General features: G+C 41.0%; 2 protein-coding genes and 1 long non-coding RNA gene across 9 annotated transcripts; 2 read left to right on the forward strand and 1 right to left on the reverse strand.

Moving 5' to 3' along the window:
* Window positions 1-611: 611 nt before the first annotated feature.
* Window positions 612-26,375, reverse strand: LOC126619407 (2-oxoglutarate-Fe(II) type oxidoreductase hxnY). Of its 7 annotated transcripts, none has more exons than XM_050287774.1 (11): window positions 26,211-26,375; window positions 25,878-26,070; window positions 25,320-25,397; window positions 25,140-25,191; window positions 24,720-24,841; window positions 24,467-24,567; window positions 24,302-24,360; window positions 23,863-23,919; window positions 23,701-23,746; window positions 23,536-23,615; window positions 612-946 (listed from the first exon to the last, which is right to left on the reverse strand). In XM_050287774.1, the coding sequence occupies exons 1-11, from the start codon at window positions 26,289-26,291 to the stop codon at window positions 883-885; spliced, it is 933 nt and encodes a 310-aa protein (XP_050143731.1). In that variant the 5' UTR covers window positions 26,292-26,375; the 3' UTR covers window positions 612-882. The 7 variants fall into 7 exon arrangements, 5 of the variants coding, with proteins under 5 accessions (XP_050143731.1, XP_050143729.1, XP_050143732.1 ...); XM_050287772.1 differs by lacking the exons at window positions 23,536-23,615; window positions 23,701-23,746; window positions 23,863-23,919; ... (5 more) ...; window positions 25,878-26,070; window positions 26,211-26,375 and adding exons at window positions 1,847-1,926; window positions 1,999-2,113; window positions 2,229-2,285; ... (5 more) ...; window positions 20,003-20,195; window positions 20,343-20,523; XM_050287775.1 differs by lacking the exons at window positions 23,536-23,615; window positions 23,701-23,746; window positions 23,863-23,919; ... (5 more) ...; window positions 25,878-26,070; window positions 26,211-26,375 and adding exons at window positions 1,847-1,926; window positions 2,068-2,113; window positions 2,229-2,285; ... (5 more) ...; window positions 20,003-20,195; window positions 20,343-20,521.
* Window positions 5,613-13,665, forward strand: LOC126619412 (uncharacterized). The gene is made up of 3 exons (XR_007622048.1): window positions 5,613-5,752; window positions 6,450-6,709; window positions 13,519-13,665. It is a non-coding gene; the product is annotated as an uncharacterized LOC126619412 (long non-coding RNA).
* Window positions 7,468-16,498, forward strand: LOC126619411 (uncharacterized). The gene is made up of 2 exons (XM_050287780.1): window positions 7,468-8,524; window positions 16,357-16,498. Exon 1 carries the CDS (start codon window positions 7,468-7,470, stop codon window positions 8,140-8,142), a length of 675 nt encoding a protein of 224 aa, XP_050143737.1. The 3' UTR covers window positions 8,143-8,524; window positions 16,357-16,498.
* Window positions 26,376-27,232: the final 857 nt, after the last annotated feature.

Raw genomic sequence — 27,232 nt, forward strand, 5'->3', positions numbered from 1 at the left:
CCCATCGTTCACAATTATCTTTGCCCACTTTTAATTTTATATAAAATAAATGGGATCCCCATTGAATCTAAACTTTTAATCAACGGCTCTGATCGATCCCGCCGAAATGGACCATCCGACACCAGATTAATTCCGGCGACCTAGCAGCATGTCATGCTCATTTGCTTTCCAACCAACAAACACCAAAAATAGGTAGACAATTCACAAATTTTCATACTCCCCAACCATGTTCATTACCTCCAAGCTCCAACCCAATATCAGTTGAAATTTTTACTCCTAAATTTAATAATAATATCAATTCTGTACCAATCACTATTGGACACTACATCATATGAATCAGACAAATTGACAATTCATTAACGGTTTTGATTATGACATTTGTCCAGTACAATATTGTGACATAATCATATAAGAAAGACCAAGTATCAGTACTCCTGCTTCTATTAATGAAAAAAGTTTTAAGTTCAAATCCCCGTACAACTTCTAAAATGAAAATGAAAATTTTCACATTTAGCAGAACCTAACTCCTCTTTTACAGGAGATGATGGTTTTAAATTTCATCAACCAGATGGTTGAATTACTCGAAATCACTTAACATGTTGTGACCGAAATTTAGTCTCCAAATTCCTTCGATGTACTCTTCTCAATCCATGAAAAAAAGTATACAGAACTTCAACATGTTAATAATAAAAGCACTTATGCCACAAGCGCTTATGAGCTGAAGTGCTTTTTAGAGATACAATCCCAATACAAACAATAGCAATTTGTTTCCAGTGGAATTATAAAACCAGGATTGGTAATAGACCTATTTGATTATAAGAGCCGTTTATCATCACACAATAAAATCACCATCACGTACTGCAACTGCAAAAGACAGACCCTTTAAGTTGCATATGTAAGCCGAAAACGCTCTTCCAGGTATTCCCCACTGCGGACGGGAGGAAATCTGCAAGCAGAATTGGTAAATATCATCTACAGGGTAACTTGATCAAAGCGGAATACGAGAAGGAAAAAACATGAAATTTTGAGGAAAGCTTTACTCATGCTCTAAACAAAATTTCACTCAAACATCCAAATAATACTCGTATTCGATGTTTTATGATTCCGCTCTCTAGAACATTGTTCACTTCACAGGAACATTTGCCTGAATAAGGATGGAGGACATGCCACGAGAAAATATCAGTGAGCCTTCCAACCTTTTCTACGAGGTGTTTTTATGGTATCATGGAACCAACTCGCCCCAACACCTTTCAACCTATCCCACATTTAGTTTTTACACAGTATCATGAAATGAACTTGGTCGATATCCTCACATTTCATTGCAATAGATATTTAGCATACGAAAATAAGGCATGAATTATACTTAACGGTCATACTGAAAAGGTAAAATATTGGTCTAATATATGAGCTTGTGGATACCCTCCCCTTGCAAGTCGATCTTGTAAGCGCAAGTGTTTCCCGTGGGACATAACATTGGGAAAGCAGGTTTCACTAAGAAACTGGACTAGATTCCACGGGAGGAGTAAACAATACATTGCGTTAGAAAGCATTAGTAACATGAACTCATCAAAAAGGGAAATGACTACCATCGAGCAACCAAACCAATGTGTATAGAGTGGACCAACAAGGACGTTAGACCACCAATGTTTCTTATGTATAACATACAAAATCTTGCAGTATATGAGCTGTTGGACACCCTTCCCTTTCAAAAAGATTTTCAGTTTTGTAAGGGCAAGTTCTACGTCATGACATTTAGCAAAACCAACACTATAACAGAGATAAGCTAAAGCATTGTGTTAGAAATAAAATATGAGACACGAGAGGACAGTCAAATGGGGGTTTATACCTTGGCGGTGATGCTTCACTGCAACAACTTTTCAGACATTCCACCACACAATCGTCATTGGGATCCATGAAGAAAGCCACCTGAAAATATTGAGATGTTGTTATTCAGCACTCTCAATTTGTCTTTTTCAATAGATCGTGAAGTAATAATACCATTGCATTGTGAAGTACAGTCAGTATTATGAAAAGCAAATAAAAATGGACCAATAGGCAAATGATTACAGAGTAGCGTTCTTGTCCTGTTGGCATCACTCTATGCAGTGTTGACCTACAAACAAATGACAGAAGAGAAAATGTCTGCAGTTTCAGAGTCCTAGATTTTAAAACATGTATAACCACTGTAAGAAGAAAACAGACCTTAAAGTTAATAAATTAGAAATTACCTGAACAAACAATTAGTCCACCTCTCCATCATGTCCCCAATGTTAACAATGAATGCCCTAGAGATTCAAATTTGAACACCATCAGACGGACAAAGTTACCATTCGGTTATACACAAATGCACTCTAGTAAACATGTAAGATGCTGGTAGGAAAACCAAAACAAAATACTGTTTCTTATTAATGGTCTAAAAGTAATAAAGCTATAACGATCTCTGAACTTTTAACCGCATGATCTAAATGCTCCCTATCTAACAAAGTGAATGGAACTCCATGTCCATAATTTTTTTTTAGGAAGCATATCCATATTTAAACATCATATGGCATTACATTGTTAAATGGGGTATTCCGCATAAATGATTGAAGAACATAAGGGCACACAAATTATTTAGCAATCATACCATCGTTTCATGAAAATTCAAGATCTTGAACTTACCCATCTATGTGAAGAACATCTTCCCAGATTCGAGGTTGCTTAGATTTGTCCCTACAAACCTGTTGAGTGTTAACAATAAGTCACAGAAAAGAATGTCATAATTGAGCTTGAAAGGGAACCACTAGGTGTTCGGTGCTGACAAAATCCAATAAACAAAAAGCATGCCTGAAGTCCAGGAACTCCATTGGATGCAAGGAGTGTGATCATGCCATAATCTGAATGAGCAGAAGCACCATATATTTCTTCATCAGTTGATCCCAGCTCACCTGAAATCATGCATACTGAAATCATGAAAGCGAGAGAAAAAAAAAACAATAAAATACAGAAGACCAAACATACAAAAAATATTATTCAAAATATTACAAAAACAAGAAAAGAAATGGAGTGCGATGTTTTAGCTGAAGAGTGCTACTACACCTGGATAGTGCAAAAGTCGAAGAAAACCCCTTGGTTTATCCATTGCCCCCACTTTCTCGAAAAAGTCCTCATCCAGGTTTAAAGCCAGGGCAATAAGAGAGATTAATCTTTTTCCAGCAGACCTGAGACAGCTTATCCAACACCAGAAGTTCATATATGGGTGGTGCTATCCACACCCCCATTTTTACTTCTCACACACCCCTCTCAATTTCCGGCCGTCGGATCGAATGAATTGAAGAAGATCAACAACAACAACAACAAAGCCTTTTCCCACTAAGTGGGGTCGGCTATATGAATCCTAGAACGCCATTGCGCTCGGTTTTGTGTCATGTCCTCCGTTAGATCCAAGTACTCTAAGTCTTTTCTTAGAGTCTCTTCCAAAGTTGTCCTAGGTCTTCCTCTACCCCTTCTGCCCTGAACCTCTGTCCCGTAGTCACATCTTCGAACCGGAGCGTCAGTCGGCCTTCTTTGCACATGTTCAAAATCACCGGAGCCGATTTTCTCTCATCTTTCCTACAATTTCGGCTACTCCTACTTTACCTCGGATATCCTCATTCCCAATCTTATCCTTTCTCGTGTGCCCACACATCCCACGAAGCATCCTCATCTCCGCTACACCCATTTTGTGTACGTGTTGATGCTTCACCACCCAACATTCTGTGCCATACAACATCGCTAGCCTTATTGCCGTCCTATAAAATTTTCCCTTGAGCTTCAGTGGCCTACGACGGTCACACAACACGCTGGATGCACTCTTTCCATCCAGCTCGTATTCTATGGTTGAAATCTCCATCTAATTCTCCGTTCTCTTGCGAGATAGATCCTAGGTAGCGAAAACGATCGCTTTTTGTGATCTTCGCTAGATTGCTTCGGTCATTAGTGTGGATAAGTATATAAATGGATAGAGATAGGAAAGCAAACACAAGATGTACGTGGTTCACCCAGATTGGCTACGTCCATGGAATAGAAGAGTTCTCATTAATTGTGAAGGGTTTACACAAGTACATAGGTTCAAGCTCTCATTTAGTGAGTACAAGTGAATGATTTAGTACAAATGACATTAGGAAATATTGTGGGAGAATGATCTCGTAATCACGAAACTTCTAAGTATCGGAGTGTGGTGTCGTCTTGACTTGCCTTATCTGTCTCATAGGTAGATGTGGCATCTTCTCTGGAAGTACTCTTCCTCCATCCAGGGGTGGTATCTTTAACTGGTGGAGATGCACAAGGTAATGTATCAATTTCACTTGAAGCTTACTTGTAGTTTCAGGCTTGGTCAAGCGCGATACAAACCATGTAGTAGGAGTCCCCCAAGTCGCCGAGCTAGGGGGTTTGCTGAAAGAGGTGACAGACAAGGTAAGCAATCAGAGCTCCGACTGATTGTTCACCTTCTCCCCATCTTGCAGCAGCATGAAGGATAAAGAGAAGAAAAATGAGAAGAGATGATATGAGATACTTTTGCTTTTGAAGAAGTAACTTTCCACAGGCTTATTCTTGAACTGAGCTGGAGGGTTTTCTGGTTTCCTCCAGAGTATAAGGCCGACTGAAGAATTTGAGGGTCAAAACAAGTCCATCAAATCTAGAGTACGTTCCACCCTGCTGATATGGGATACTTTTGCTTTTGACAGAGTAATGAATGTATCGGCACGTGTGCTGTTACGCTTGTCTCCACATGCTTCCTTGTATCCTTCGCACTTGCCCTATCTGTTCCTCAAGCAGATGCGGAATCTTCCCTGGAAACATAAGATGTTGAAGATGAGTACTCGAGAGCAATGCCAGGTAAGTAATCAGGTAAGGGGTTCCAGGCAGTCAGTTCCTGGCTGGAAGCTTGATTCCAAGTGCTGACTGATTGCTCTCTTTCTCCTTGTCTTGCAGGTAAAAACAAGGCCAAAAGAAAAGACAGGGAAAAAGCATGATATGGGATACTCTTGCTTTTAACCCTGATGATATGAGATATTCTTGCTCTAGTATAGCTTGTTTGCAGAGGTATTATCGGGGGGAAAGAAAGCTGAATATTTCGAAAGGCTTCGTTGGGAGTGCCCTCTCAGATATGATGAAGGGTTGAGCATTTTTGCAGGTCTGCCTGTCCGTTGGGGATGGAGGTCGACATATATAGGAGTCTCCCTAACAACAAGTAGTAATGCTATTCCTTTACCCTGCTTGGTCATAGCACGGTAGTGGGAGCTGCCAGTTTCACATGTTTTAACTCTGTCAGAGCACTTTGAAAAAGTGGTCTGTGGTATCTGGCTCTCGAGATTCGGAGAACGATGCCTCTTCGATTTTTGAGAAAGCAATCATGCTGGGGGTATGACTCTCGAGATTCGGAGAGCAGTGTCTCTTCGATTTTTGAGGAAGTAATCATGTTGGGAGTCTGGCTCTCGAGATTCGGAGGGCGGTGCCTCTTCGATTTTGGAGCAAGCAATCTTGTTGGGAGTGTTTTCTCGAATGTGAGTAAAGGTTGGGCATGTTTGCTAGTCTACCTTGCCACGAAGCACAAAGGTTGACACACAGGGACTTTCCAATTATCCAGCAATGGTACTGTTCCTTTACCCTCTCTTCGATTTTGAGAAAGTAGTCATGTTGGGAGTCTGGCTCTCGAGATTCGGAGGACGGTGCCTCTTCGATTTTGGAGCAAGCAATCTTATTGGGAGTGTTTTCTCGAATGTGAGTAAAGGTTGGGCATGTTTGCTAGTCTACCTTGCCACGAAGCACAGAGGTTGACACACAGGGACTTTCCAATTATCCAGCAGTGGTACTGTTCCTTTACAGTTGTGGGTAATAATATGGTAGCTAGACCTTCAAAATTTATGTGTCTAAACTTTTGTTAGTGCTGTTTCTTTGCTATTCTTTTACCTTTCTTGGTCAGAGCGATGTAGTGGGAGCTGCAAGCTTCACGTGCTCAACTTTGGCAGAGAACTTTGGCAAAGTTATTTGTGGTACCCATGAGCTATTGTTGCGTGTGGGAAGTGGGTGATTGAACAGTAAGATTCATGTGCTTTCTATTTCACTAGAAGTCTTCGACAGAATGCCCATAATTTATGCAAAGCTGAGTGTACGTGTGACAGGTGCTGACAAGGCTAGAAAAGTAGGTGCCTCTTCGATTTCTGAGATCGGCCCTCGTGGTCTCTGAGCAGCCCAGCTTTTGAGAAAGCGAGCGCCTCTTCGATTGATTCGGAGAACGATGCCTCATCGATTTTTGAGAAAGCAATCATGCTGGGGGTCTGGCTCTCGAGATTCGGGGAGCAGTGTCTCTTCGATTTTTGAGAAAGTAATCATGTTGGGAGTCTGGCTCTCGAGATTCGGAGGGCGGTGCCTCTTCGATTTTGGAGCAAGCAATCTTGTTGGGAGTGTTTTCTCGAATGTGAGTAAAGGTTGGGCATGTTTGCTAGTCTACCTTGCCACGAAGCACAGAGGTTGACACACAGGGACTTTCCAATTATCCAGCAATGGTACTGTTCCTTTACCCTCTCTTCGATTTTTAAGAAAGTAGTCATGTTGGGAGTCTGGCTCTCGAGATTCGGAAGACGGTGCCCCTTCGATTTTGGAGCAAGCAATCTTATTGGGAGTGTTTTCTCGAATGTGAGTAAAGGTTGGGCATGTTTGCTAGTCTACCTTGCCACGAAGCACAGAGGTTGACACACAGGGACTTTCCAATTATCCAGCAGTGGTACTGTTCCTTTACCCTTGTGGGTAATAATATGGTAGCTAGACCTTCAAAATTTATGGGTCTAAACTTTGTTAGTGCTGTTTCTTTGCTATTCTTTTACCCTTCTTGGTCAGAGCGATGTAGTGGGAGCTGCAAGCTTCACGTGCTCAACTTTGGCAGAGAACTTTGGCAAAGTTATCTGTGGTACCCATGAGCTATTGTTGCGTGTGGGAAGTGGGTGATTGAACAGTAAGATTCATGTGTTTTCTACTTCCCCAGAAGTCTTTGACAGAATGCCCATAATTTCCGCAAAACTGAGTGTGCGTGTGACAGGTGCTGACAAGGCTGGAAAAGGCTGGAAAAGTAGGTGCCTCTTCGATTTCTGAGATCGGCCCTCGTGGTCTCTGGGGAGCCCAGCTTTTGAGAAAGCGAGCGCCTCTTCGATTTTTGAGATCGGCCTTCGTGGTCTTTGAGCAGCCCAACTTTTGAGAAAGCAAACGCCTCTTCGATTTCTGAGATCAACCCTCGTGATCTCTAAGCAGCCCAGCTTTTGAGAAAGCAAACGCCTCTTCGATTTCTGAGCAGACGCCTCTTCGATTTCTGAAGCTTCGTCGAGTGCAGATTTTTATAGGGGCTGGCATTAAGTTCCAAAGCACACTTGAATCTCCACCAGTAGAAGCTTCATTCTTGCACTTCTAAGATCTTGATTTGTCCGACCTCTTCTCTCTTCAACACCTTTGAAAATGTCTGGCCCCTCCGACCGTCGTTTTGACTTGAACCTTGTTGAAGAGGCAGCCCCGCCTTCTCCAGACAACATATGGCACCCATCCTTCGTCTCCCCTACTGGTCCTCTTACCGTTGGGGATTCCGTGATGAAGAATGATATGACCACTGCGGTGGTGGCCAGGAACCTTCTCACTCCCAAAGATAACAGACTACTTTCCAAACGGTCTGATGAGTTAGCTGTTAAGGATTCGCTGGCTCTCAGTGTTCAGTGTGCAGGTTCTGTGTCTAATATGGCCCAACGCCTATTTGCTCGAACCCGCCAAGTTGAATCATTGGCGGCTGAAGTGATGAGTCTCAAACAAGAGATTAGAGGGCTCAAGCATGAGAATAAACAGTTGCACCGGCTCGCACATGACTATGCTACAAACATGAAGAGGAAGCTTGACCAGATGAAGGAAACTGATGGTCAGGTTTTACTTGATCATCAGAGATTTGTGGGTTTGTTCCAAAGGCATTTATTGCCTTCGTCTTCTGGGGCTGTACCGCGTAATGAAGCTCCAAATGATCAACCTCTGATGCCTCCTCCTTCTAGGGTTCTGTCCAGTACTGAGGCTCCAAATGATCCCCCTCCGGTACCTTCTCTTTCTGGGGCTCTACCGACTGCTGAGACTTCTCCTAAGCAACCTTTGTGAAAGCTCCCTCTTGTGTGCTTATTTTGACTCATGTATATGTACATATTTGTAGCTTATCGGGGATATCAATAAATAAGCTTTCCTTCATTTCAACGTATTGTGTTAAATACACCAAAGCCTTCTTCGCTAAGTTCTTTGAATTTTCTTTTGTTAAAGCTTGTATGTTGAAGCTTTCTGAGTGGAGCATGTAGGTTGGGGTAGTGTTCCCTTAATTTCCCGAGTGAGAAAAACTTCTCGGTTGGAGACTTGGAAAATCCAAGTCACTGAGTGGGATCAGCTATATGAATCTTAGAACGCCATTGTGCTCGATCCTGTGTCATGTCCTTCGTTAGATCCAAGTACTCTAAGTCTTTTCTTAGAGTCTCTTCCAAAGTTTTCCTAGGTCTTCCTCTACCCCTTCGGCCCTGAACCTCTGTCCCATAGTCGCATCTTCTAATCGGAACGTCAGTAGGCCTTCTTTGCACATGTCCAAACCACCGTAACCAATTTTCTCTCATCTTTCCTTCAATTTCGGCTACTCCTACTTTACCCCGGATATCCTCATTCCTAATCTTATCCTTTCTCGTGTGCCCACACATCCAACGAAGCATCCGCATCTCCGCTACACCCATTTTGTGTACGTGTTGATGTTTCACCGCCCAACATTCTGTGCCATACAGCATCGCCGGCCTTATTGCCGTCCTATAAAATTTTCCCTTGAGCTTCAGTGGCATACGGCGGTCACACAACACGCCGGATGCACTCTTCCACTTCATCCATCCAGCTTGTATTCTATGGTTGAGATCTCCATCTAATTCTCCGTTCTTTTGCAAGATAGATCCTAGGTAACGAAAACGGTCGCTCTTTGGTATTTCTTGATCTCCGATCCTCACCCCTAACTCGTTTTGGCCTCCATTTGCACTGAACTTGCACTCCATATATTCTGTCTTTGATCGGCTTAGGCGAAGACCTTTAGATTCCAACACTTCTCTCCAAAGGTTAAGCTTTGCATTTACCCCTTCCTGAGTTTCATCTATCAACACTATATCGTCTGCGAAAAGCATACACCAAGGAATATCATCTTGAATATGTCGTGTTAACTCATCCATTACCAACGCAAAAAGGTAAGGACTTAAGGATGAGCCTTGATGTAATCCTACAGTTATGGGAAAGCTTTCGGTTTGTCCTTCATGAGTTCTTACGGCAGTCTTTGCTCCTTCATACATATCCTTTATAGCTTGGATATATGCTACTCGTACTCCTTTCTTCTCTAAAATCCTCCAAAGAATGTCTCTTGGGACCCTATCATACGCTTTTTCCAAATCTATAATGACCATGTGTAAATCCTTTTTCCCATCTCTATATCTTTCCATCAATCTTCGTAAGAGATAGATTGCCTCCATGGTTGAGCGCCCTGGCATGAACCCGAATTGGTTGTCCGAAACCCGTGTCTCTTGCCTCAATCTATGCTCAATGACTCTCTCCCAGAGCTTCATTGTATGACTCATTAGCTTAATACCCCTATAGTTCATGCAATTTTGTACGTCGCCCTTATTCTTGTAGATAGGCACCAAAGTGCTCATTCGCCACTCATTTGGCATCTTCTTCGTTTTCAAAATCCTATTGAAAAGGTCAGTGAGCCATGTTATACCTGTCTCTCCCAAAAGTTTCCACACTTCGATTGGTATATCGTCTGGGCCTATTGCTTTTTTATGCTTCATCTTCTTCAAAGCTACAACTACTTCTTCCTTCCGGATTCGACGATAAAAAGAGTAGTTTCTACACTCTTCTGAGTTACTCAACTCCCCTAAAGAAGCACTCATTTCATGTCCTTCATTGAAAAGATTATGAAAATAACCTCTCCATCTGTCTTTAACCGCGTTCTCTGTAGCAAGAACCTTTCCATCCTCATCCTTGATGCACCTCACTTGGTTTAGGTCCCTTGTCTTCTTTTCCCTTGCTCTAGATAGTTTATAGATATCCAACTCTCCTTCTTTGGTATCTAGTCGTTTATACATATCGTCGTAAGCCGCTAACTTAGCTTCTCTGACAGCTTTCTTCGCCTCTTGCTTCGCTTTTCTATACCTTTCACCATTTTCATCAGTCCTCTCCTTGTATAAGGCTTTACAACATTCCTTCTTTGCCTTCACCTTTGTTTGTACCTCCTCATTCCACCACCAAGATTCCTTTTGGTGTGGGGCAAAGCCCTTGGACTCTCCTAATACCTCTTTTGCTACTTTTCGGATACAACTAGCCATGGAATCCCACATTTGGCTAGCTTCCCCCTCTCTATCCCACACACATTGGGTGATTACCTTCTCTTTGAAAATGGCTTGTTTTTCTTCTTTTAGATTCCACCATCTAGTCCTTGGGCACTTCCAAGTCTTGTTCTTTTGTCTTACTCTTTTGATATGTACATCCATCACCAACAAGCGATGTTGATTAGCCACGCTCTCTCCTGGTATAACTTTGCAATCCTTACAAGTTATACGATCCCCTTTCCTCATTAGAAGAAAATCTATTTGTGTTTTTGACGACCCACTCTTGTAGGTGATCACATGTTCTTCTCTCTTCTTAAAGAAGGTGTTGGCTAAGAAGAGATCATATGCCATTGCAAAATCCAAGATGAATTGAAGAAGATCAATGGAGAAAAATTAACAAGGGTATGTGTGAGGTGAAAGAGGGTGTGTGAATAGCACTACCCTTCATATATATACACACACACACATATACGTTTATAATGAAAAGCTCCTGAACAACTATCAATTATCATTCCTGAACAACAGTTCTTACTTTACTAAGTGCAGAATGCTGGGAAGTAAATTGTTACAAAGGAGAATATAACTTACATTACTTTTCTATAGTACGATTCCACTGCAGGCCTCCAAGATGGAAGGATATCTGTATATTTCCTCAACGAAAAATTAAGAAATTATCACATAATCAAATGAAATACAGTACTCAACATCAAAAACTTCATTTTCAGGCAGGTTACATACTTAAACATTCGAAAATAGCTCCCATACCTTCTGGAGGCCATTGGTTCAAATTACTTTGAGTTGGGTCATCTAAAGGGCCAACATAAAAACTCTCTTTTGAGTCACCTATTTCACAAACGTCCCAACAACAACAACAACAACAACAACAACAACAAAGCCTTTTCCCACTAAGTGGGGTCGGCTATATGAATCCTAGAACGCCATTGCGCTCGGTTTTGTGTCATGTCCTCCGTTAGATCCAAGTACTCTAAGTCTTTTCTTAGAGTCTCTTCCAAAGTTTTCCTAGGTCTTCCTCTACCCCTTCGGCCCTGAACCTCTGTCCCGTAGTCACATCTTCGAACCGGAGCGTCAGTCGACCTTCTTTGCACATGTCCAAATCACCAGAGCCGATTTTCTCTCATCTTTCCTACAATTTCGGCTACTCCTACTTTACCTCGGATATCCTCATTCCCAATCTTATCCTTTCTCGTGTGCCCACACATCCCACGAAGCATCCTCATCTCCGCTACACCCATTTTGTGTACGTGTTGATGCTTCACCGCCCAACATTCTGTGCCATACAACATCGCTGGCCTTATTGCCGTCCTATAAAATTTTCTCTTGAGCTTCAGTGGCCTACGACGGTCACACAACACGCCGGATGCACTCTTACACTTCATCCATCCAGCTCGTATTCTATGGTTGAGATCTCCATCTAATTCTCCGTTCTCTTGCAAGATAGATCCTAGGTAGCGAAAACGGTTGCTTTTTGTGATCTTCGCTAGATTGCTCCGGTCATTAGTGTGGATAAGTATATAAATGGATAGAGATAGGAAAGCAAACACAAGATGTACGTGGTTCACTCAGATTGGCTACGTCCACGGAATAGAAGAATTCTCATTAATGGTGAAGGGTTTACACAAGTACATAGGTTCAAGCTCTCCTTTAGTGAGTACAAGTGAATGATTTAGTACAAATGACATTAGGAAATATTGTGGGAGAATGATCTCGTAATCACGAAACTTCTAAGTATCGGAGTGTGGTGTCGTCTTGACTTGCCTTATCTGTCTCATAGGTAGATGTGGCATCTTCTCTGGAAGTACTCTTCCTCCATCCAGGGGTGGTATCTTTAACTGGTGGAGATGCACAAGGTAATGTATCAATTTCACTTGAAACTTACTTGTAGTTTCAGGCTTGGTCAAGCGCGATACAAACCATGTAGGAGGAGTCCCCCAAGTCGCCGAGCTAGGGGGTCTGCTGAAAGAGGTGACAGACAAGGTAAGCAATCAGAGCTCCGACTGATTGTTCACCTTCTCCCCATCTTGCAGCAGCATGAAGGATAAAGAGAAGAAAAATGAGAAGAGATGATATGAGATACTTTTGCTTTTGAAGAAGTAACTTTCCACAGGCTTATTCTTGAACTGAGCTGGAGGGTTTTCTGGTTTCCTCCAGAGTATAAGGCCGACTGAAGAATTTGAGGGTCAAAACAAGTCCATCAAATCTAGAGTACGTTCCACCCTGCTGATATGGGATACTTTTGCTTTTGACAGAGTAATGGATGTATCGGCACGTGTGCTGTTACGCTTGTCTCCACATGCTTCCTTGTATCCTTCGCACTTGCCCTATCTGTTCCTCAAGCAGATGCGGAATCTTCCCTGGAAACATAACATGTTGAAGATGAGTACTCGAGAGCAATGCCAGGTAAGTAATCAGGTAAGGGGTTCCAGGCAGTCAGTTCCTGGCTGGAAGCCTGATTCCAAGTGCTGACTGATTGCTCTTTCTCCTTGTCTTGCAGGTAAAAACAAGGCCAAAGGGAAAGACAGGGAAAAAGCATGATATGGGATACTCTTGCTTTTAACCCTGATGATATGAGATATTCTTGCTCTAGTATAGCTTGTTTGCAGAGGTATTATCGGGGGGAAAGAAAGCTGAATATTTCGAAAGGCTTCGTTGGGAGTGCCCTCTCAGATATGATGAAGGGTTGAGCATTTTTGCAGGTCTGCCTGTCCGTTGGGGATGGAGGTCGACATATATAGGAGTCTCCCTAACAACAAGTAGTAATGCTATTCCTTTACCCTGCTTGGTCATAGCACGGTAGTGGGAGCTGCCAGTTTCACATGTTTTAACTCTGTCAGAGCACTTTGAAAAAGTGGTCTGTGGTATCTGGCTCTCGAGATTCGGAAAACGATGCCTCTTCGATTTTTGAGAAAGCAATCATGCTGGGGGTCTGGCTCTCGAGATTCGGAGAGCAGTGTCTCTTCGATTTTTGAGGAAGTAATCATGTTGGGAGTCTGGCTCTTGAGATTCGGAGGGCGGTGCCTCTTCGATTTTGGAGCAAGCAATCCTGTTGGGAGTGTTGTCTCAAATGTGAGTACAAGTTGGGCATGTTTGCTAGTCTACCTTGCCACGAAGCACAAAGGTTGACACACAGGGACTTTCCAATTATCCAGCAATGGTACTGTTCCTTTACCCTCTCTTCGCTTTTGAGAAAGTAGTCATGTTGGGAGTCTGGCTCTCGAGATTCGGAGGACGGTGCCTCTTCGATTTTGGAGCAAGCAATCTTGTTGGGAGTGTTTTCTCGAATGTGAGTAAAGGTTGGGCATGTTTGCTAGTCTACCTTGCCACGAAGCACAGAGGTTGACACACAGGGACTTTCCAATTATCCAGCAGTGGTACTGTTCCTTTACCCTTATGGGTAATAATATGGTAGCTAGACCTTCAAAATTTATGTGTCTAAACTTTGTTAGTGCTGTTTCTTTGCTATTCTTTTACCTTTCTTGGTCAGAGCGATGTAGTGGGAGCTGCAAGCTTCACGTGCTCAACTTTGGCAGAGAACTTTGGCAAAATTATCTGTGGTACCCATGAGCTATTGTTGCGTGTGACGGGTGCTGACAAGGCTAGAAAAGTAGGTGCCTCTTCGATTTCTGAGATCGGCCCTCGTGGTCTCTGAGCAGCCCAGCTTTTGAGAAAGCGAGCGCCTCTTCGATTGATTCGGAGAACGATGCCTCATCGATTTTTGAGAAAGCAATCATGCTGGGGGTCTGGCTCTCGAAGATTCGGGGAGCAGTGTCTCTTCGATTTTTGAGAAAGTAATCATGTTGGGAGTCTGGCTCTCGAGATTCGGAGGACGGTGCCTCTTCGATTTTGGAGCAAGCAATCTTGTTGGGAGTGTTTTTTCGAATGTGAGTAAAGGTTGGGCATGTTTGCTAGTCTACCTTGCCACGAAGCACAGAGGTTGACACACAGGGACTTTCCAATTATCCAGCAATGGTACTGTTCCTTTACCCTCTCTTCGATTTTTAAGAAAGTAGTCATGTTGGGAGTCTGGCTCTCGAGATTTGGAGGACGGTGCCTCTTCGATTTTGGAGCAAGCAATCTTATTGGGAGTGTTTTCTCGAATGTGAGTAAAGGTTGGGCATGTTTGCTAGTCTACCTTGCCACGAAGCACAGAGGTTGACACACAGGGACTTTCCAATTATCCAGCAGTGGTACTGTTCCTTTACCCTTGTGGGTAATAATATGGTAGCTAGACCTTCAAAATTTATGGGTCTAAACTTTGTTAGTGCTGTTTCTTTGCTATTCTTTTACCCTTCTTGGTCAGAGCGATGTAGTGGGAGCTGCAAGCTTCACGTGCTCAACTTTGGCAGAGAACTTTGGCAAAGTTATCTGTGGTATCCATGAGCTATTGTTGCGTGTGGGAAGTGGGTGATTGAACAGTAAGATTCATGTGTTTTCTACTTCCCCAGAAGTCTTCGACAAAATGCCCATAATTTCCGCAAAGCTGAGTGTGCGTGTGACAGGTGCTGACAAGGCTGGAAAAGTAGGTGCCTCTTCGATTTCTGAGATCAGCCCTCGTGGTCTCTGGGGAGCCCAGCTTTTGAGAAAGCGAGCGCCTCTTCGATTTCTGAGATCGGCCTTCGTGGTCTTTGAGCAGCCCAACTTTTGAGAAAGCAAACGCCTCTTCGATTTCTGAGATCAACCCTCGTGATCTCTAAGCAGCCCAGCTTTTGAGAAAGCAAACGCCTCTTCGATTTCTGAGCAGGCGCCTCTTCGATTTCTGAAGCTCCGTCGAGTGCAGATTTTTATAGGGGCTGGCATTAAGTTCCAAAGCACACTTGAATCTCCACCAGTAGAAGCTTCATTCTTGCACTTCTAAGATCTTGATTTGTCCGACCTCTTCTCTCTTCAACACCTTTGAAAATGTCTGGCCCCTCCGACCGTCGTTTTGACTTAAACCTTGTTGAAGAGGCAGCCCCGCCTTCTCCAGACAACATATGGCGCCCATCCTTCGTCTCCCCTACTGGTCCTCTTACCGTTGGGGATTCCGTGATGAAGAATGATATGACCGCTGCGGTGGTGGCCAGGAACCTTCTCACTCCCAAAGATAACAGACTACTTTCCAAACGGTCTGATGAGTTAGCTGTTAAGGATTCGCTGGCTCTCAGTGTTCAGTGTGCAGGTTCTGTGTCTAATATGGCCCAACGCCTATTTGCTCGAACCCGCCAAGTTGAATCATTGGCGGCTGAAGTGATGAGTCTCAAACAGGAGATTAGGGGGCTCAAGCATGAGAATAAACAGTTGCACCGGCTCGCACATGACTATGCTACAAACATGAAGAGGAAGCTTGACCAGATGAAGGAAACTGATGGTCAGGTTTTACTTGATCATCAGAGATTTGTGGGTTTGTTCCAAAGGCATTTATTGCCTTCGTCTTCTGGGGCTGTACCGCGTAATGAAGCTCCGAATGATCAACCTCTGATGCCTCCTCCTTCTAGGGTTCTGTCCAGTACTGAGGCTCCAAATGATCCCCCTCCGGTGCCTTCTCTTTCTGGGGCTCTACCGACTGCTGAGACTTCTCCTAAGCAACCTTTGTGAAGGCTCCCTCTTGTGTGTTTATTTTGACTCATGTATATGTACATATTTGTAGCTTATCGGGGATATCAATAAATAAGCTTTCCTTCATTTCAACGTATTATGTTAAATACACCAAAGCCTTCTTCGCTAAGTTCTTTGAATTTTCTTTTGTTGAAGCTTGTATGTTGAAGCTTTCTGAGTGGAGCATGTAGGTTGGGGTAGTGTTCCCTTAATTTCCCGAGTGAGGAAAACTTCTCGGTTGGAGACTTGGAAAATTCAAGTCACTGAGTGGGATCGGCTATATGAATCTTAGAACGCCATTGTGCTCGATCCTGTGTCATGTCCTTCGTTAGATCCAAGTACTCTAAGTCTTTTCTTAGAGTCTCTTCCAAAGTTTTCCTAGGTCTTCCTCTACCCCTTCGGCCCTGAACCTCTGTCCCATAGTCGCATCTTCTAATCGGAGCGTCAGTAGGCCTTCTTTGCACATGTCCAAACCACCGTAACCGATTTTCTCTCATCTTTCCTTCAATTTCGGCTACTCCTACTTTACCCCGGATATCCTCATTCCTAATCTTATCCTTTCTCGTGTGCCCACACATCCAACGAAGCATCCTCATCTCCGCTACACCCATTTTGTGTACGTGTTGATGTTTCACCGCCCAACATTCTGTGCCATACAGCATCGCCGGCCTTATTGCCGTCCTATAAAATTTTCCCTTGAGCTTCAGTGGCATACGGCGGTCACACAACACGCCGGATGCACTCTTCCACTTCATCCATCCAGCTTGTATTCTATGGTTGAGATCTCCATCTAATTCTCCGTTCTTTTGCAAGATAGATCCTAGGTAACGAAAACGGTCGCTCTTTGGTATTTCTTGATCTCCGATCCTCACCCCTAACTCGTTTTGGCCTCCATTTGCACTGAACTTGCACTCCATATATTCTGTCTTTGATCGGCTTAGGCGAAGACCTTTAGATTCCAACACTTCTCTCCAAAGGTTAAGCTTTGCATTTACTCCTTCCTGAGTTTCATCTATCAACACTATATCGTCTGCGAAAAGCATACACCAAGGAATATCATCTTGAATATGTCCTGTTAACTCATCCATTACCAACGCAAAAAGGTAAGGACTTAAGGATGAGCCTTGATGTAATCCTACAGTTATGGGAAAGCTTTCGGTTTGTCCTTCATGAGTTCTTACGGCAGTCTTTGCTCCTTCATACATATCCTTTATAGCTTGGATATATGCTACTCGTACTCCTTTCTTCTCTAAAATCCTCCAAAGAATGTCTCTTGGGACCCTATCATACGCTTTTTCCAAATCTATAAAGACCATGTGTAAATCCTTTTTCCCATCTCTATATCTTTCCATCAATCTTCGTAAGAGATAGATTGCCTCCATGGTTGAGCGCCCTGGCATGAACCCGAATTGGTTGTCCGAAACCCGTGTCTCTTGCCTCAATCTATGCTCAATGACTCTCTCCCAGAGCTTCATTGTATGACTCATTAGCTTAATACCCCTATAGTTCATGCAATTTTGTACGTCGCCCTTATTCTTGTAGATAGGCACCAAAGTGCTCGTTCGCCACTCATTTGGCATCTTCTTCGTTTTCAAAATCCTATTGAAAAGGTCAGTGAGCCATGTTATACCTATCTCTCCCAAAAGTTTCCACACTTCGATTGGTATATTGTCTGGGCCTATTGCTTTTTTATGCTTCATCTTCTTCAAAGCTACAACCACTTCTTCCTTCCGGATTCGACGATAAAAAGAGTAGTTTCTACACTCTTCTGAGTTACTCAACTCCCCTAAAGAAGCACTCATTTCATGTCCTTCATTGAAAAGATTATGAAAATAACCTCTCCATCTGTCTTTAACCGCGTTCTCTGTAGCAAGAACCTTTCCATCCTCATCCTTGATGCACCTCACTTGGTTTAGGTCCCTTGTCTTCTTTTCCCTTGCTCTAGATAGTTTATAGATATCCAACTCTCCTTCTTTGGTATCTAGTCGTTTATACATATCGTCGTAAGCCGCTAACTTAGCTTCTCTGACAGCTTTCTTCGCCTCTTGCTTCGCTTTTCTATACCTTTCACCATTTTCATCGGTCCTCTCCTTGTATAAGGCTTTACAACATTCCTTCTTAGCCTTCACCTTTGTTTGTACCTCCTCATTCCACCACCAAGATTCCTTTTGGTGTGGGGCAAAGCCCTTGGACTCTCCTAATACCTCTTTTGCTACTTTTCGGATACAACTAGCCATGGAATCCCACATTTGGCTAGCTTCCCCCTCTCTATCCCACACACATTGGGTGATTACCTTCTCTTTGAAAATGACTTGTTTTTCTTCTTTTAGATTCCACCATCTAGTCCTTGGGCACTTCCAAGTCTTGTTCTTTTGTCTTACTCTTTTGATATGTACATCCATCACCAACAAGCGATGTTGATTAGCCACGCTCTCTCCTGGTATAACTTTGCAATCCTTACAAGTTATACGATCCCCTTTCCTCATTAGAAGAAAATCTATTTGTGTTTTTGACGACCCACTCTTGTAGGTGATCACATGTTCTTCTCTCTTCTTAAAGAAGGTGTTGGCTAAGAAGAGATCATATGCCATTGCAAAATCCAAGATAGCTTCCCCATCCTCGTTTCTCTCCCCAAAACCATGGCCACCATGAAAACCTCCATAGTTGCCTGTCTCCCTGCCCACGTGTCCATTTAAATCTCCTCCTATAAATAACTTCTCCGTCTGAGCAATTCCTTGCACCAAGTCTCCAAGATCTTCCCAAAATTTCTCCTTCGAACTCGTATCCAACCCTACTTGAGGTGCGTACGCACTAATCACATTGATAAGTTCTTGTCCTATTACAATCTTGATTGCCATGATTCTATCTCCTACCCTCTTGACATCTACAACATCTTGTACCAAGGTCTTGTCCACGATGATGCCAACACCGTTTCTCGTTCTATTTGTGCCCGAATACCAAAGTTTAAACCCTGAGTTTTCTAGATCCTTTGCCTTACTACCAACCCACTTAGTTTCTTGTAGGCACATAATATTTATCCTTCTCCTCACCATAACTTCCACTACTTCCATAGATTTTCCCGTTAAGGTTCCTATATTCCACGTTCCTAAACGCATTTTGCTCTCTTGAACTCTACCCTTCTGTCCTAGCTTCTTCACCCTCCCCCGTCTAATAGGATCAAAGTACTTCTTTTGTGTGTCCCGGGTAAAGTTGATAGGAGCATATGCTCCCAAACAACTTTGAGTGGAGTCGTTCGAAAAGAAGTTTCTATGGCCCCCTTGCTCATTTAACACTGCATCCGGGTGCCGATGGAGATACAGCGACCCTTGCTCACTTATCACTGTGCTCGGGCCACACAGCGCGCCACTTACGGGTGACGCCCTAGCTTTAGCGCGATTTTGTTCTGGATTCATTTTCATAAGGATTCGACGTGATCATGGAGTGCCGGCTGTCGACTACCTGACGCCCTCCCCCTCCTCCTTTATCCGGGCTTGGGACCGGCCATGTAAGACATGGGCGGAGTTTATTTCACAAACGTCCCAAAATAGATAAAATCAACATCCTTTCTCCCTTTTCCATTCAGCATAACTTGAAAACTAAAGTAACGCAACCAAGCACAACAGTTTAATAGATAGTACCTGAAACATTTTTCGAATATCACAAATATATTAACACTATTCAAACTGTTAACAAGAACATTAGCGCAACAAATTGTAACTTCAACCAACATGTTATGTACATTATAATGAATTCATCAATGAACTACATAATTATATTAAAACAAATTTAAAAAAAAAAAAAAAAAAAACCTAGTAAATAAAAATGAAATATCAAACATATTACTTATCCTGATAATTTCAAAACAATTTCAGTAACCAGGCATGATATGATCATTGTATACTAACCCATTTTTTAGTTTAACCTCCATTTGGTTTCTTGTATTTACACTTTAATCACCAAATTTTCAGTTTTTAACTTTCTAAGCAAAGAGCTTAAAGAAAAGATGAAATGGTAGGATGATTAGCAACCTTTGGAGCTGGAAGCGAAGTCGAGATTCTCCGAAAATAGTGCGGTGTAGCCTCTGTTATGCTTGCGAGACAATTTCAACTTATCTTCCAAAGGAAGCGAAAAGAAGTTGCTGCTCCGATCGAACAGCTCTGCAAACAGCTCTTCCTCGACGCCATGATTCACCAGGTAGAAGAAACCACACTCTATGCATGCCTGTGTAAATACAAGTATGCAATAATTATAGGGATATATACATACACACACACAAATATAATTCAAGCTAAATTCAATAAAAGAAAAACTAATTTTCAGAGAAATTTGAGGTTTTGGTGTAATATTGGAAGAAGGGAGAGCGAGAACCTGACGGATTGAATTGGCGGAGGAGATGGAATCTGATGAGGACAAGTCAATGATCGGCAGGTTCACCGCCTCCGTCGTCATCTGCTTCCTTACACTTTTAGTCCTCCTGCTTTTCAAATCTCACGACAAAGAAAATAGCCCCTGGCTCTGTCAGCACTCGACCCTCGCGGGCATTATATATTTTGAAAGAGAAAAATGAGTGAGTATTTGGCTTTTTATTTTGTCTAATGATATTTTAATATAGGTTTTATTATTTTTGAAAATAATATACAATGTTATTTAATTTTTTTTTGGGTTTTATTATTTTTTAAAATAATATACAATATTTTTATGTCAAATCAGAAAACGAGTACATAGAGTGTAATAGTGAGTACTAAGTATTACTCATTCTAAATTACTCTAATTACACTAAGGAAATTCAAATCGGATGCATGATCTATCTGCCACATCTTGTTGGCAGAATAATTGTTCCTTCATACAACTCTGGTACTACATATGGTGACAAACCACTTTTCGCTTACGAATTAACAATATGCAAAAACAAAATCAGGGACCCAAAAATATGTGTGTGTAACTGGTGAGTTCGAAATTGAGTTGAACGTTTCAAATCTTTGCATGCTCTCTATTAAACCAACCACTTCTTTTCTTTGTTAAATTCTCATATTTCAATCTTATTGTCATTTTCTCTATTTTGTTGTAAAGAGTAATGTTAGGAAAACCGTCTATTTAAACCATCTTTTGTAAATTATATGAATACTCAACTATTGATTAAAATGTTTATTTTCGAGTACTCAAATAATTTACAAATGTGATCTAAATAGTTGGTCCACCTAGCATTACTTTTCCGAGTACAAAATACTCAATCACTGATTGTCATAACTCAGTTCCGGCTTCGCCGTAGCACGATATTGTCCGTTTTGGTCCCCGGCTACGTCCTCACGGTTTTGTTTCTAGGAACTCACACGAGAAATGCTCTAGCCCAAACTCGCTTAACTTCGGATTTCTGATAGAATCTAAAGTCAGTGAGTTTCCAAAAGACCTCGTGCTATAGGGAGGGAGAATGTACATATAAGGCACATCATCCCTTCTCTGTTGGTCGATGTCGGATGTTACACTGATGCCTTGGTATTAGCGTCTATTAAATTAGAGAGATACATCGAGGACAAACTAAAAATTATTTTCTGTCAAGTGAGCATTTATCATTCCGATAAAAGGAACGTATTTAATGTTAAACTTGAGCTCCAAAATGTTGAAACTACAAAGATCTTTCTTTTCTTTTTTTTGAGATGAAGTATGATATTTATTGAATAGTGAAATACATACAAAATCGAGGGTAGAGTGCTTATAGAGGGCCTCAATAAAAACCTTGCCGCAGCTTTCAACCCGATCGAAGGGAAAAAGAGTGTTCCGCACCAAAATTAACGACTAGTACTATTTTTCAATAATAAATCTGAAATTACAGCAGGAGGTGCTTCGAACCAAGAAACTGGGTGATTGATAGTTAGACTAAACCCTGCAAGGCGATGGACCGCTTTGTTCGTATCTCTTCGACCAAACGAAACCTTCCATTGCTTGAAGCTTTGAAGAATATGCCGTGTATCCGCAAACAGATGGCCATAATGACCATGATGCGCTGCACCAGCATTATGGATTGCAGATATCACCATAAGAGCATCCCCCTCCACCTGCACCTGTTCCGTTCCCCAGTACCGTAAAAATAGAGCTGATGCTCGTGCAGCAGCAGCCTCTACATGCAATATAGACACTGGCCATGTATTTTTTTAGTAATTTTAAAATTGTCATAATATTTTTTCTTCTTACGGGGTCAAAATTGGTTACTCACATGTAAACCTGTTATTAACTGACGACCCGATTAGTCATCTCAAAGATGTTACTTAATATTACTTAATATTATAAACATTGATTTGCTCGACAAATCTGGGTGACTGAACGATTTTGAAATTGAAAATGTTTTAAACGTTGATTTGTTCAACACATCTAGGTGACCAAACAATTTTCAAATCGAATGAATATTCTAAAGATGATCTTTAAAATAATGATAAAGATAATGAACAATTCTGATGATAATGTTCATACGGTGAAACATTGTGACATCGCCATATAAAAAGGAACAAGTATTAGTACTCCTATTTCTACTATTGAAAAATGTTGCAAGTTCAAATCCCTGCCAAATTACTAGATAGAAAATTAATATTCATCTTTAAGCAAAAAATAATATTGCTGCTTAGTATTACGGTTTAGTAGTATCCCTCTTCACTTATAAGTGATAGATCTTAAGCTTAATTGATAGCCCAGTGTGAGGCTTAACTCATTCCCCTACCCCTTGGTATGGATAATATCATTTATTAAAAAAAAAATTATATATATATATATATATATATATTATTATTAAATCTGATTGTGTTTCCATTGACCAGTTGATCTAGCATAACCCATCTCCTCTTTGTTAGAGGAGATGATGGTTTTAAATTTCATCTGCCACATGGTTGAATCACTCGATATCACTAAACATGGTGCAACCAAAATTCAGTCTCCAAATTCCTTCGATATTATTCTTCTCAATCCACGAAAAAAAGTACACAGAACTTCAACATGTTTATAATAAAAGTGCTTCTGCCACAAGCGCTTATGAGTTGAAGTGCTTTTTAGAGAGACAATCCCAAACGGGCCCCTTGGTCACCAACTCAATACCAACAATAGCAATTTGTTTCCAGTGGAATTATGAAACCAGGATTTGTGAGCTATTTGATTATAAAAGCAGTTTATCACCACACCATAAAAGCATCATCATGTACTGCAACTGCAAAAGACAGACCTTTTAAGTTGCATACGTAAGCCGAAAACGCTCTTCCAGGTAGTCCCCGCTGCGGACGGGAGGAAATCTGCAAGCAGAATTGGTAAATATTATCTACAGGGTAAATTGATCGAGCTACCAAACCAGTGTTTATAGAGTGGACCAACAAGGACGTTGGACACGAAAGCATGGTGATTTTCAGGCCACCAATGTTTCTCATGTATAACATACAAAAAGATTTTCGGTTTTGTAAGCACAAGTTCTACGTCATGACATTTAGCAAAGCCTAACTATGACAGAGGTAAGCTAAAGCACTGTGTTAGGGTAACTGGAAATCAAATATGACACCCAAGAGGATAGTCATATTGCGGTTTATACCTTGCCGGTGATTCTTCACTGCAACAACTTTTCAGACATTCCACCACACAATCTTCATTGGGATCCATGAAGAAAGCCACCTGCAAATATTGAGACGTTTTTATTGTGAAGTACAGTCAGTATTATGAAAACCAAATAAAAATGGAACAATTGGTAAATGATTACGGAGTAGCGTTCTTGTCCTGCTGGCATCACTCTATGCAGTGTTGACCTACAAATAAATGACAGAAGGGAAAATGTCTGCAGTCCTCAGAGTCCTAAATTTTAAAAGATGTATAACCACTGTAAGAAGAAAATAACCTCAAAGTTAATAAAATGAAAAATTACCTGAACAAACAATTAGTCCACCTCTCCATCATGTCCCCAATGTTGACAATGAATGCCCTAGAGATTCAAATTTTTTTAATACCATCAGAAGGACAAAGTTACCGTTCGGTTATTCACAAACGCACTCTAGTAAACATGTAAGATGCCCGTAGGAAAACCAAAACAAAACACTGTTTCTAATGAATGGTATAAAAGTAACACAGCTATAGCGAGCTCTGAACTTTTAACCTCATGACCTAAATGTTCTCTATCTAACAAAGTGAATGGAACTCCATATCCATATTTTTCTTTTTTGAGGAAGCATTTCCATATTTAAACATCATATTGCATTACATTGTTGTATAGGGTCTTCCACATAAATGATTGAAGAATACAAGGGCACAAAATTATTTTAACAATCATATCATTGTTTCATGAAAATTCAAGATCTTGAATTTACCCATCTATGTGAAGAACATCTTCCCAGATTCGAGGTTGCTTAGATTTGTCCCTACAAACCTGTCAATTGTTAACAAGAAGTCACAGAAAAGAATATCATAATTGAGCTTGAAAGGGAACCACTAGGTGTTCGGTGCTAACAAAATCTAACAAACAAAAAGCATGCCTGAAGTCCAGGAACTCCATTGGATGCAAGGAGAGTGACCATGCCATAATCTGAATGAGCAGAAGCACCATATATTTCTTCGTCAGTTGATCCCAGCTCACCTGAAATCATGCATACCAAAACCATGAAAGCGAAGGAAAAAAAAAAACAATAAAATACAGAAGATCAAACATATAAGAAATATTATTCAATAAATTACGAACACAAGAAAAGAAAAGGAGTGCTATATTTTAGCTGAAGAGTGCTACTACACCTGGATAGTGCAAAAGTCGAAGAAGACCCCTTGGTTTATTCAGTGCCCCCACTTTCTCGAAAAAGTCCTCATCCAGGTTTAAAGCCAGGGCAATCAGAGAGATTAATCTTTTTCCAGCAGACCTGAGACAGCATATCCAACACCAGAAATTCGTAGATGGGTGGTGCTATCCACACACCCCTCTCAATTTCCGGCCATTGGATCGAATGAATTGAAGAAGATCAATGGACAAAAATTGACAAGGGTGTATGGGAGGTAAAAAAGGGTGTGTGAATAGCACTACCCTTCATATGTATACATATACGTTTATAATGAAAAGCTCCTAAAAAACTATCAATTATCATTCCTGAACAACAGTTCTTACTTTACTAAATGCAGAATGCTGGGAAGTAAATTGTTACAACGGAGAATAGAACTTACAGGACTTTTCTATAGTACAATTCCATTGCAGGCCTCCAAGATGGCAGGATATCTGTACATTTTCTCCTCAACGAAAAATTAAGAAATTATCACGTAATCAAATGTAATACGGTACTCAACATCAAAAATTTCATTGTCAGGCAAGCTACCACACTTAACATTTGAAAATAGCTCCCATACCTTCTGGAGGCCATTGGTTCAAATTAATCAGAGTTGGGTCATCTAAAGAGCCAACATAAAAACTCTCTTTCGAGTCACCTATTTCACAGCCGACCCAAAAGAGATAAAATCAACATCCTTTCCCCTTTTCCATTCAGCACAACTTGAAAACTAAAGTAAGGCAACCAAGCACAACAGTTTAATAGATAGTACCTGAAACATTTTTCGAATATCACTATTCAGAATGTTAACAAGAACATTAACGCAACAAATTGTAACTTCGACCAACATGTTATGTACATTATAATGAATTCATCAATGAACTACATATTTTATTTATTAAGAAAAAAAAAAACAAGTAAATAACAATGGAATATCCAACTTATTACTTATCCTGATCATTTCAAAACAATTGCAGAAACCAGGCATGGTATGATCATTGTACACTAAGCCATTTTTTAGTTTAACCTCCCTCCATTTGGTTTCTTATATTTACACTTAAATCACCAAATTTTAAGTTTTTAACTTTGTAAGCAAAAAGATTTAAAGAAAAGATGAAATGGTAGGATGATTAGCAACCTTTGGAGCTGGAAGCGAAGTCGAGATTCTCCATAAATAGTGGGGTGTAGCCTCTGTGGTGCTTGCGAGTCAATTTCAACTTATCTTCCAGAGGAAGCGAAAAGAAGTTGCGGCTCCGATCGAACACCTCTGCAAACAGCTCTTCCTCGACGCCATGATTCACCAGGTAGAAGAAACCATATTCTATGCATGCCTGTGCAAATACAAATAAGCAATAACTACAGGGATATATGCACACACAAGTATAATTCAAGCTAAATTAGATGAATGAAAAACAAATTTTCAATGAAATTTGGTGTACTATTGGAAGAAGGAGGACACAGAGAAGAGAACCTGACGGATTGAATTGGCAGAGGAGATGGAATCTGATGAGGACAAGTCAATGATCGGCAGGTTCACCGCCTCCGTCGTCATCTGCTTCCCTTACTTTTAGTCCTCCTGCTTTTCAAAACTCAGTCGACACTCGACCCTTACGGCCATTATATTTTTGAAAGAGAAAAATCAACTTTTAAATCATATTCTAAATGGATAATACTTGGGTGGTTAATAAGTACTCGCTTTTTTATTAAGAAGTGTTATTGACATTCTAAAAATTTCATTCTACATTCTTCACAATTATATTTTTTTCCAAAAAATAGACACGTTTTTTAATATTGTTTTGGGCTTTTGGTGTCATTTTTTTATTGAGACAAATCAGAGAATGAGTATTACACATTTTAAATTACTCTAATTGCTAGGGAAATTCAAATCGGATGCAAGATCTATCCGTCTCATATTGTTGGCTGAATCATTTCTCTCCTCATAAAACTCTTGTACCATATACGATGACAAATGCACTTTTTACTTATGGATTAAACAGTACGCAAAAGCAAAATCAGTTACCCAAAAAATATGTCTGTGTGACCAGAGAGTTCGAATTTGAGTTCAAGGTTTCAAATCTTTGCTAGCTCTCTATTAAATCAACCCTTTGAGTTCTTTTTTTTTTTTTGTTAAATTCTCATATTTCATTCTTATTGTCATTTTTTCATAAACAGTAATGCTAAGGAGACCGTCTATTTAAACTTGTTGATGCACAAAATCAGCGAGGACTTTGGTACAACAGAAAGTGTCAGGTTTGTGACCTTCGCTTGGTTGCTTCGATCACTAGTGAAGATAAGTACGTAAATGAATAGGTACAGGGAAGCAAACACAAAATGTACATGGTTCACCCAGATCGGCTACGTCCACAGAGTAGAGGAGTTCTAATTAATTGTGAAGGGTTTACACAAATACATAGGTTCAAGCTCTCATTTTGTGAGTTATAGTGAATAGTTTAGTACAAAATGACATTAGAGATTATTGTGGGAGAATAATCC

The sequence above is a fragment of the Malus sylvestris genome, chromosome 4 (genome assembly GCF_916048215.2).
Source record: "Malus sylvestris chromosome 4, drMalSylv7.2, whole genome shotgun sequence".
NCBI classification, from domain to species: domain Eukaryota; kingdom Viridiplantae; phylum Streptophyta; class Magnoliopsida; order Rosales; family Rosaceae; genus Malus; species Malus sylvestris.